We start from the raw sequence: 12172 nt of genomic DNA, 5'->3' as shown, positions 1-12172 counted from the left end.
TGTCCATCACTTAGAAGATCAAATTCACTCATCAAGATCTCAGCGGGCCTTGTTCCAATGGTTGCCATCTCTGGTCATTTGGGAGATGGAGTTGGCCCTGCCATTCTAAGCTCGTTGGTCCAATCCTTCTCTGCACATACCCTTCCCAGCTTGACCCTCCAGTGGAGATCTCAGTAGCTTTGACTTGGCTGGAACTGCCTTGTGGCTTTGCAGAGAAGCAGGCCAGGGAAATGGCTGTACAGGGCTGCCATGTTGGATGGAATATCAAAGGCCACCAAGCACAGAGCACCACAGTCAGGAGATGTGCCTATCTGGGAAGCATAGGACCTCAAACCCTCTGGGGTACATCTGTGGGTTTTCCTGACAGGCTCTCTAGCCTGGCTGTCACCCAAATCTTGGCCCTGGCAGCCTTTTGTGGCTACAACCCAAATGTTAGAGGGGATGCTAGGGAATCAGCTCTGGGGTGATCAGGAATTGCTTCCTGTGATTGGGAGCAAGGCAGGATGACAAGACACACCCACAGAGCCGAAAGAACAGTGTGTCTGGTACCCTTGCTTCTCATCTCTTAGCCAAGTTCAAGGTCACCTCTGCCAGGACCCCTAGGTTTAGAGTTTGACATCACACATTGGCCTGAGATAGCCACTGGGTGTATACCAGAAAAACAAGCAAAGGTCAGGATCCTGGCCAAGGGGAGACAAAGCAGCAAATAGGACAGGTAGAAAGTGCTGGAGTTGGAGGTAAAACAAGCTGCTCTCTGAGTGCCTTCTGTGTGTCAGGCACTGTGTGAGGGCTTTAAACACAACTTCAAGACCAGCTTACAAAGCAGAGTTAGTCCCATTTCACAGATAAGAAATCCAAAGTTTAGAGAGATTAAGACACTTGTTCAAGGCCCTTCCTCTCCCCGCCATTTATGCTCAGCTGCTGTTCAGAACCAGTTTCTGGGCTGGGGCAACAGAAGATAAGGACAGTTCACAGCTCAAAGGAGGAAGGACAAGTCCTTTTCTTCAGCCCAAGGCCTGACTTGGCTGAAAGAAGTATCAGCAGGAAGCAGACTAAACCTTAACTTTGGAACCTGGACTGCAGGCCAGTCCTGGCCATGAACATCTTGCCATTCTGTCTTAGCAACACAATGTATTCCTTAAGTTGTCTCCTCATCCTCAGAAGTATACCCTATCCCTTCAGAAAGGGTAGGAACACAGACTGATCCTTATGATCCAGTCAATTTCACAGTGTTTTGGAGAAGATGGGCTGCACTGGTAGAGGTGCCCATGCTCCATGGAGGTGAGCTGAGGACAGCCAGAGGAGCTGGAGAGATGAACCTCACGCTCCTGGGTCCTGAATATGGGTGGCCTATGAAGAAAGGAACAGCAAAGACGATGAGGAAAAGGATGGATTGAGAAAGCAGAAAATCAACCAGGAGCCAGGCGACTGGGCAAGGAAGGAGACACTCACCAGGAGAAGTAGGAAGAAAGGCTGAACCCCCTGCTTAGCACTTTCTGGAACCTGTATCACACATTCTCCTCCTGATATCCGTGCATTTGACTTTTTGATCACAAAAAAAAGTCTTTCTTGAGTCCAAAGGTGTGTGGAGGTAGGTCTCCCTGGTCAATAGCAACACAGCCCAGCAACAATCACAAGAAACCCTTCCTTTGTTCAACCCCCAAGAGGCTCTGCGGTCAAGCTCTCTTGGTGTGAGGGCTCAGCATCAGTTTTCCTATCCAAAGTGAGGGTGTTTGGTGTGACTAGATAGACATCAGTAATCCACTGCTGCCACAGCTTGAGATCATGCTCACCTTGGTATTCAGGCTGACCTACCATAGAGTAATCAGGCCTGGGTCCTGTTGTAACATAGATCTGGCCAGGGGACTAGGCTCCATTGCGTGCTAGTCTAGAAGGATCTGCCTCCACAGACAGAGAGGCTTGGAGGCTATAGCTTCTCTTGGGGCAGAGTAAGGCTGAGGATGTTGAGTATCCTTCCTCATTTCCTCTGCCGAAGTTCATGACCATGTAACCCTGGTATGTCCACTGCCTGTTAACCAGCACACTTCTTCAAGTCTCCATGGAGCCTGTGGGCTGGCCCCGGCTGTTCCATGGGGTTCAAGCTGCTCAGTCCCCATCATACTCAGGTTGTTTGTGCAGAGTAGCTCCAGAGAGCACAGGCATGGACCCGCCCAGCCCAACAGAGTCCCTTTCACACATTCACAATGCTCAGCTTTTATCCCCCATGACCTACTTGCAAAACGCAGCAGCCTTTATGCCCCAAGTTGGCCTGCCTGTGTGTAATCAGAGACACCTGGAGCTCTGCACTTCCTGCTGCCCCATGAGTTCACCCCTCTGAGCTCCCTGCACTCACCTATGGTGAGGAGGAAATATACCTTGTGGAGACAGGATGACGAAGGTGAGGGCAGATGTGGAGCACTTGGAGTAGGGTCTGGCACAGAGTCTGTGCTCCATCAGACCCATGTTAGGCAGATACTTTCCTGAAAAGTCAAACCATTCTTTCCATCTCCCAGCTGCAAACCAGGGTCTTCCTTTCTCCCCCTCTGCCCCAAGTCCCCCTAGCTGCTTGTCCTCACATTCTGTAACAGAGGCAGTGGAAGGGTACAGAGCATAAATTTTGTAATCAGGCAAATATGGAGTCAAAGTCTGACTCTGTTACTTAGGGGCTGGTGGACTCTGAGCAAGTTGCTTAGCAATTCCAAGCCATGGAGGCATCAGGGATGGACAGCCAAAGGGGTTCAAGCCATCTGTAAACTGCTCAGCTCCCTGGCAGACATGAGAGCCTTTCCACTGGCCCATCCCAGCCTCCACCGGCCTCCTGTCTGTCCTCTCCTCCTTCAGTCTACCTGAGGAACCATCATCCAAAACTGTTCCTCCTATATCCTTAGAAAAGAGCCCATGCCACCATCCTATGGGCTTTTCTGCCACAGGTAGTCACCTGCCCCTGCAGAGCCTGATCTGCCTCAGTCATCCTGTATGCACAGCCCTCCACATCCGCCTGCTAGGTCCTCACCTAAGCCCTTTTCCCCAAGGCTGTCTCATCTGCCTCTAGCCCTATCCAGAAAACCTTCCTCTAGTCCCATCTACAGGATGGCCACCTCCTCTAAACCCCTCCAGCAGCATCTTCATGAGTCCCTGATATTCCAAGGGGCTGAGGCTTGTTTTTGCTGTCAGAGCAAAGCTTCTAGAATGGAAACAAATCTGTCTACAATAACAGGCACCCAAAAGGTGCTCACTAAATGCTTGAAATAACTTCTCCACGTGTTTCAAAGCTCTCAGATGGCCAGGGACTGCGGGCTCATACCTGTAATTCTAGCTACTCATGAAGCTGAAATCTGAAGATCAGTACAGAGCTAGCCTAGGTGAACAAAACCTAGAGACTCTTAGCCAGCAAAAAAGCCCCACGTGGAGAGGCAGTTCAAGTTGTAGATTATCAGTCATGAGTGAAAAAGCTGAGAGGAAGTGAGAGGCCCAGAGTTCAAGTTCCAGTACTGTTACAATTTTTAAAAAAGTAATTAAGTTAAAAATAGTAATAATTTTAAAGTCTTAGATGGTTTTCTGGTTCTGAGATTTGAAAGTATTTTAGGGAAAGTGACCCTGTAACATGGATAAACTGATGCAGAAAAAGATAAGTGAGGAAAGAAATGAGGGGGAAAAAATCTAAGTTTACTTTTACAGTACATCTTCAAATTAGTGCAAATGAAACCTGGAAGACAGGACAGCCCTCAACGCATTCATACTTTCCCTTACCTCTCCTGGGCACAGACCTCATCAGACCACTGTTAGCATTTTAATTTTGTAGGCAAGTTATGATTTCATCTTTTTCTGAAAATTATCTAGGGCCTGGGATGGGTTCAGTTGAGGCAGAGCTTCATAGGTGGGCCCAGCTCCTATGAGGGGAGCTCACAGCACCAGGATGGATGGTACTTTAAGAAACTGTTGCATTGGACACTGGGGTAAGTCGAAGGGGCTATAGCTTCCTGGGCACAGAGGACAACCAGACAGATGGTGAGCGGATGGGCAGCGGATGGCCTCTCCTACCCAGGAGACCCTCAGCTCTTCCTGTCCATTGTGTGAGGCATCTGTCTTCATGGAGCACAGATTCCCCTGGAGACTCCACAAAGCCAATGAAAAGGGTGTCTCTTTGCTCCTGCCCATCTGCCTGTGACCACATCTGATCCTGATTTCCGGGGCCAGGGCTGGCCTGGCAAGATCAGAAAGGATATCTGGTTGCAAGATGGACAGTACCATTATTGCTAGCCCAGGGAGGAGGGGCAGAAACCATGGACAAAAATGTTTATAGTTGTCCAACGAGATGCAGCCTGGAACTGCCACCCAGCCTGGCTCACACTCCTGCACCACAGCCCCAGCTTTGGATGCAGGACCAGGTGCCCAGTCCTCCCAGGCATCTCCATTACTCTTTTCTTTATGGCCCAACCTAGCTCTCAGCTTGACCAATGAGATTAGACTCAGCTGTGTGGCCCTAGGCTGGGCCTGAGGTTTGTAGAGTCTGGGTGGTCAAGTGCTGCAGGCAGGTAGGCATGTGCACATTCATGGCCATCCTTCCCTTCATCTCTTCTTCAGCCAGCTCCACCAGTGAGTCTTTCCTCTTAGGTCCCAAGCCACCAGTTAGACTCTAAGAAGGGAAGAAGGCACATCTATCCACACAGAGATAGATGTCAGGGCCAGACAACCTGCCCTTCCCTGGAGCTTCTGTCACTGAGGCTGATCTTGACCTCTACACTTTTGCCCATGCCAGCATTTCAGACAGAACTCTGTTGCTTTTTCCTTTGCTCATGAATGTGGACACCAGCCACCTGCTTCTCTCAGACACCAGTCTGAGACACCTATCAGGTCCCAGACACTGTGCTGGGTGCTGTTGGAGTTCTAAAAGAGTAAGACAAAGTCCCTCCCCCTCAAAGGACTTTACAGAGGCTCAAAGACTAACTTACTCACATATACACAAAGATAAAGCTCTCTCTCTCTCTGAACAATATTACCCAATGCTATGCACATTCCAAATATTCTACACATATTTAGTGTAGATTAATAAATAAATAATAATAAATCCAAGAAAAGACAACACTATGAAAAAGTAGAGGTACAGGAAGGTAAACCATTGTACTCCACATAAATGGGAGTGTCTGCCTATGTCTATACCCTAATCCTCATCTACCTTTAGAAAACTGATTGTACAAATATTGGTCATATGATCCAAATTATGCCAATCAGAGTCCTTCCTGCCCAGGGATTTTTGCTTGGGAACTGAAAGAGAAAATTCTTTTATCTCTGGCCACAGACCTATGGGAATAGGAATCGGCCACATGTTGCTAGTGACCAGAACTTGTCCTACAGAGCAGTCAGTCAGAATTAGACTATCACAGAAAAGGGAGCTGGACATGAAGCTTTGGCTCAAGTGGTTGAGTGCCAGCCTTGAGCACAAAAACTCAGGGACAGTACCCAGGCCCTGAATTCAATCCCCAGTACAGGCACTCAAACACAAACAGATTTTTTAATTGAAATAATAATAAACACAAGCACAGAATGAGATTCTCGAGAAGGTTAGGTTAGTCACTCTTCTCCCAGGTCACTAAGGCAAGAAGGGCATGGTCAGGGCTTGGGCTCCAGCTGAGACACTAATATTTTCCTTTACATAGTTTGTAATTAGTCATGTCCATCAGAGCCTCCAAAGCCTGTCTGTGTTACCCTGGGGATTTTGCCATAGCCCTGACCAATCTGAAATTATCTTTTAGTCTACATGAGAATGCAGTCAACCAGCTTCTTTATTCTCTTCCAACAGGTCGAGGACCCTGGCCGGAGGGTCAGGAATGGCTCATGGTTGGCCACAAACTTCAGCTTTCTAAAAAAGGGCACCACTCAGATTCTCCGGGCACCCTGTGCATGAATGTGCACGTGTGCATGTGTGTGTGTGTGTGTGTGTGTGTGTGTGTGAATGTGTGTACATGTATGTATATATGCAACGCATCCCTTCTCAGTTCTCAAATTCCAGACAGACTTGTATGACCCTGCCCTGCCCCTCCTGCCAACATGCCATCTGCTCTTTCATGCCATCACTTACCTCTTTCCTGTCTGGATGCCACAGCATCTCTACTGAGCTAGGCCTGACCCCCAACTCCTCACTACCTTCTCCTCTGGAATTTCTGTGAGAGAGCCTGGGATGCTGCCCTCTCCCCAACATTGGGCCTGAACCTGTGCTATCTTCACCTAAGGTCTCATTTCACCAGACTGGCTCCTGTCCATCTGGAGTCCCAGAGGCAGGCACCCAGTTACAGGCATCTTCCCGAAGAGCAAGTGTGCACTAGCTCTATGCCATCCCTCCCCTCCCCCTCCTTCTTGCTCTCCCTCCTCTCCGTCCTCTCTGCCCTTTGGCTGGGAGAGGTGGCCCAGGAGCCCACAGGCCAAATGTGGCATGTGGTTATGTTCTGTTTGCATTCATGGTGGGCCTTTCCTTTAACACTTAAAAACTGGGGGGGGGGTTAAATTTTCCACAAGGACCTTCTAAAACAAATATTTTTAGAAAGCTGCATTTCTGACATTCCTTGAAAAACTGGCGTGTCTGGGACAGGATGGTGTATCTGCATCGCGCTGGTGTCCGCCCTCCCCAAGGACACAGGGACACTCACAATGTTCATGAGGGTGAGGACGTAGTTCTGCACGTGCTCCCTGCCGTGGAAACGGACCACCGAGTCGTCCACTGCCAGCAGCACCTCAATGCTGTAGCTGCCTGGCTGGGCGTGTCGCCGCTTCCGCTCTGTGTCACCCAGCTGCTCCCCAACCAGGCCTAGCAGGTTGGGAAGGTCACCCAGGCCAAAGGCTGGAACCAAGACAGGAAGGGAGACATAATAAGAATTTGATGGTAGCCACATACAGATGAAGTGTCCCTTTACTTAGACTTTGCCAACTGAGCACCCTAATCCAAACATGTGAATTCTGAAACCTTTTGGACATGACAGCTTCAGTGGTGAGCCCACAGCTCAGACAAATCCCTGGGAGAAAAGAGGAAGGTTGCTCATTGAGGAGAGCAAGGGGCAAGGGCTCTCCCCATGGAACAGGAGAGTAAATAACAGTCACGTCAGCCTGTAAGCAGAAGCTGGCTACAGTAGCAGTAGAACACTAAACCTGACTTCTAGAAGCCCTCCCTGCCAGCTCTGTCAAAGGAGGTTCAAAGCGGTCACCTGACTCATCTAAGTTCCACAGTGATTAATGGCACAATTTCCCTCCTCCGTTACCACACCCTATTAGGGCTCACCTAGAATTCCCTCTCAGCACCTGAGGGGATTTGAGGGGAAGGAACCCACTCTAGAAACCCCAAGTGAATGGAAAATGATGATGCTGCCTTGAAGAAACCGTTGGCACTGCCCTAAAACCTTGAATGACAAGTCACCACATGACCCAAGGATTCCACTCCTAGGTCTATCCCCATGGGAACAGAGCATACGTTCCCAAGAAACACAGGTGCGAGCATTCACCGTAAGTATTGTGATCACCTATAGCATGATCACCATAGCCCCAATACAGGAGCCACCTGAATATGAATATCTATATAGAGGAATAGACAACTAACAGGTGGTACAATATTACTGTGTCATAAAAATGGCATGCCATCATGTGAACTTTGAAACACACTAAGAAGAAGCCAGTGGCTAACAATTCACATTACATGATTCCATTTAGAGGAAACATTCTGGATAGGAAATCTACAGGAATAGGAAGCTGACTAAGGGCGGGGAAGGGAAAAGGAAGGGATTGCTAATGGGTACAAAGAGTTTTATGGGGCAATGGAAATGTCCCGGAATTAGATACAGATAAAGTGAAATAACACCACAATATCCCCAAATTGCATACTTAAAAACTGTTAAAATGGTTTGTTTTGTTTGGGGTTGTTTTTTCTCAAGTCTTCAAAAGAAATCACTACCACCATATCAGTAGTAGCAGCCCTGAGCCCCAGGCTGGCTGAGAGCCAGAGCTCTAGCTATAGGAGCGCGGGCCCTGTTCACACCTAGTTCTCTTCTTAGGAGAGGCAGGGGGGAAGTAAGGAGCAAGCCTGGGTAGAATGGGAGGCGGGGGAGGGGGACCCGTAGAGGGAAATTCAGAACACAGCTTGAGGCCAAGGCAGGGTTTAAGGGAACACTTGAGGACCTCGTATACAGCAGTTTACATCTGGAGTCTGAGCTCTGCACTGAGATGGGCTCCATCTCTCATCACCTCTTCTTTGAGGCCCAGTGATGTGTGTGAGTGCGTGTGAGGTGTGTTAACACAAACATAGGTGAATGCGGATGTGGGGTGAATGTGAATATGTGTGGGGAAACAAATGGGGGTAAGGTGTAGATGAGTAGGGATGAGAGCGTAGGGTACGCAGGGATTGCTTGTGTACTTGCTGTGTATGTGGGGATGAGTGTATGTGTACATTTATGCTCCATTCGGGAAACAGCCACTGAAGCTGTACCTGAGTGTCAAGAGGACAAGTGTTCTCCAGCCCCAGTTCACAGTAGACACAGAAGCCCTTCACAACAGAGCCCAGGGTCAGGCAGCCCCTCCACTGACACAGCTCAGCTAGCAAGCTGTATGGTGGAGTCTCTGTACTGCCCAAATTTCCCCCAGACAAACTAGACATCCTTATGGGGAGAAGGGCAGTAAGGTGAGGCGACCCCTTGATATCTGTCCTCCAGGACCTGCAGCCTGGAGGGAGTGGTCAGGGTGTTCAAGACCAGGAGATAAAGAGATGAACAGGATGGGGCCAAGCAGAGATGGGAGCCCAGGATGAGTGGGACTCTCAAAGGCCAGCATATCCCCCTCCAGGCTGCTCTCCCCACCCCCACCCCTGCTGCCTTCAGCCAGAGGTACCATGTTAAAGAAAGTCTTCCAGCTGGGCAATGGTGGCTCACGCCTATAATCCTAGCTATTAAGGAGGCTGAGATCTAAGGATCACGTTTCAAAGCCAGCCAGGGCAGGAAAGTCCGTGAAACTCTTATGTCCAATTAACCACCAGAGAACAGGAAGTGGAGCTGTGGCTCAAGTGGTAGAGCCCTAGCCTTGCCCTGAAGAGCTGAGAGACCGTGCTCAGGTACAGAGTTCAAGCCCCACAACAGACAAAAAAGAAAAAGATTTTGATTGTGTTTTTGATAAGGGACCATAGATGGACAAGCCCCAGCCCCATACAGGCTGGCACACAGGAGCTTCATCCAAGTGCTTTGAAACACAGACTGTCTGCCATATTTTCCCTAGACTCCAATTGCAAGTGCTTAGCTCCCCAGCTATCATCTGTGTGGCCAGATGAAGAGTCCACCTCCAAGCTCATGGTCAGGGGCCCAGAGTTCCCTAGGGCCCTACCTCAAAAGACCACAATTCCTCCAGGACCTCTCCCCCAAAAGAGAGATCAAAAAGGTCTTTTGTGCTGGGCACTGGTGGCTCAAGCTCAGGGACAGTGCTCAGGCCCAGTGGGAGGCATATCAATCTCTCAGTCATGTGGAAGGGACAGTGCCCAACACCAGCCAGCTCCTGAAGCCACCCCCATCCTCTGAGTCCTCTCCCAACCTTTTGCATCCACCCCCAGCACTTCAGCCCCCTCCACTGCTTGAGTTCCAAGGGAGGTAACTGTATAGGGGACACCCAGCTTCCAGGCATTCCTTCCGAAGAGGCCCAGCCCTGCAGGGCCCTGGCATAGGGTGTGTCCACTCAGGACCAGATTCCACCCAGCCCTCGTCATTGCCTCTTATTCAAAGGGGCCTCGTGACAAAGTTAAGTCTGCTTATGAAGCTGGCCCAAAGCCAGCACCTGTCACTGACCCTGTTTCCTTCACTCATCCACGGTCTGCCAGGATATGAACCCCTGTGCTGGCCACCAGGCACATAGCCCCTCTAATGGCCCATAGCTACCCCCAATAACTCCCAGTTATCAAGCCCCTACTATACGTCATGTGCCACACTGGAAGTTTGCTATACACCCTCATCAAGACAAAGTGGCCTTAACAGGTAGACCCTTACTACCCACACTTTACTGGCTGGGGACATGAGACTCAGAGATGTTAAGGTCCCTGCCTCAGGTCACAGAGTAGACAGAATCAGAGGCAAGCTATAAAGGTGATCCATTGGGATCCAGATGCTGGTGGCTCACGTCTATAATCCTAACTACTCAAGAGGCTGAGATCTGGGGATCCTGGTTCAAAGCCAGCACAGACAGGAAAGTCTGTGAGACTCTTATCTCCAGTTAGCCACCAGAAAACCAGAAGTGGTGCTGTGGCTCACAGAGGTAGTGCTAGCTTTGAGTACAAATGCTCAGGGACAGCACCCAGGCCTTGAGTTCAAGCCCTATGACTGACACACAAACAAACAAACAAAAAAGATGATCCATTGGGTCCCAGGCTGCCTGGACACCACACAACTTCCCACAACAGCCTTAACAAACCTCCTTGCTGAGACTCCAACAATGTACATTTGATTTCTAGGGGGGAAGAACCAGCAGTAGTCATTCTAGCCTCTGCTTCAGCTCAGAGATAACCTTGACATCAAGACTGAACCTTCCTTCCCTCTGTCCCAGGAGTCACTGGAGCCCTGAGGACTATGGTTCAGGACTTTTGTGGTCCTCTAGCCTCTGCTCCCGCCAGTTATAGTAGCCCTGTTGAGACTATTCTGCTTTACAGTGCTGTGTTACCCAAGCTCTTTTTGCAGATGAGTACACTTGAGGCCAAGCACTGAAAGCTCAATGTCAAAAGTTACCCAAGAAACGTGGACAAAAGTAGCTTCTGCCCACTACCTACCTTCATTGTGAAGGTCCCCGTGAGGCTCTGCCCACTCCCGCCGGACAGCTTCCCTGCGGTATACCACGTGGGTCCTCCCACTGGCCTCCTTCTCCTGCTGTCCCCGCTGCAGAGGTTCAATGAAGTAGTCAGTGCTGTCTGTACGGATGAGACCTGCCTGCAGGGATGTGGTGAGCAAGAGAAAGCAGGGGGAGAGGGGGAGGAATGAGTACATAGCACAGGACAGGCAAATGTAAATATATGTGACCACACACATGTGGCTCTTCCTCCAGGGCCTAGGGTTCCACCCTTGGGAACCCTGGGATTCTAGCAAGTTCTCAGGCAGAAGAATGAAGGGAAGAGAAAGGGAGGCTCAGCTCACTGCTTTCAATCCCATTTTGTCTGCATCAAAATATTCCTTTCAAAACGATCATGTGTTTGGCCTTGCTTATAAAAATAGGTAACTTTGGCCAAACCTCCCCAAAAATGTCTTGTAAGCCACCAATGAAGAAAATAATCAAGGGGGGGCAATGGAACATAAATAGATGTGCGTTAGTCTACATGTGCCTACGTACGCGTAGACACAAGCCTGCCCACATCATCTCTATAAAGTAGAATGCCAACCCACCTACCACACTGCATGGAAAATAGCAGGCAATATTTAATAAATAAAGAGCTGTGGAACTGGTTCATTCATTCAACAAACGTCTATTGAGTGGCCACTGCATTAGCAGGCACTAGGTAGGCAGCTGTGAACACATAGCAGGGCCTGAGGGAAGTTTTTATGAGCTCACCAGATCCACTCCATTGGAACTTCTTAAAAAAAAAAAAAAGCAGTCACTTAAAAACAGCTCAATTCCACCCACTACCCCAGCTCAGCCTGCTCTGAGACCTCTAAACACCCACCCCCAGCAACAGCCATCCCTGGTCACGTCTCTTCATGTTTGTTGATGGAACTGAAAAACATCACTTTGGATCACACAACTAAGAGGCTGCCTTCTGTTCCCCATCACAGACCTGGTGAAGAGGCTGAGGACCCCTCCAGGGAAGATGACAGCATCACTGTGATATAGGACCTGCACGCTTAGGCACTTTTCCACAGCTTGCAAAAGTCCTGATGTGCTCGTTAAAATTGGCTCAAAGTATACCTGCCATGTGCCCTGGGCCAGGGGAGACAAGTAAGTCAGGCCCAGCCTTTGGCTGTGAGTTGATGGACTTCTAGAGGGGTCAAGGAGAAGGCATATCCTGCCTGGCGCTATGACAGGTGTGATCAGGCATCTAGAGGTGGTTCTGAGGGATATGTATGCATCAAGATCCAGGCTAGGGGCTGGGAAGGTGGCTCAGTGGTAGAACGCTTGCCTTGCATGCATGAGGCCCTGGGTTCGATTCCTCAGCACCACATAAGCAAAAAGAAAA

The 12172-nt window shown here is 49.5% G+C and overlaps 1 protein-coding gene across 1 annotated transcript in view; it reads right to left on the bottom strand.

The window, feature by feature from the left end:
• Adamts14 (ADAM metallopeptidase with thrombospondin type 1 motif, 14) overlaps nucleotides 1-12172 on the bottom strand; it is a 63930-nt gene that overhangs the window by 32301 nt on the left and 19457 nt on the right. Inside the window, exons 3-4 of the mRNA XM_013017063.1 lie at nucleotides 10778-10934; nucleotides 6645-6835 (exon numbers count right to left, since the gene is read on the bottom strand). Of these exons, the coding sequence (XP_012872517.1) occupies nucleotides 6645-6835; nucleotides 10778-10934 (348 nt within the window). The remainder of the gene's footprint in view (nucleotides 1-6644; nucleotides 6836-10777; nucleotides 10935-12172) is intronic.

The sequence above is a fragment of the Dipodomys ordii genome, unplaced genomic scaffold (assembly GCF_000151885.1).
Source record: "Dipodomys ordii isolate 6190 unplaced genomic scaffold, Dord_2.0 Scaffold34, whole genome shotgun sequence".
Classification (NCBI taxonomy): Eukaryota; Metazoa; Chordata; class Mammalia; order Rodentia; family Heteromyidae; genus Dipodomys; species Dipodomys ordii.
This window is presented reverse-complemented; position numbering and strand designations above follow the sequence as displayed.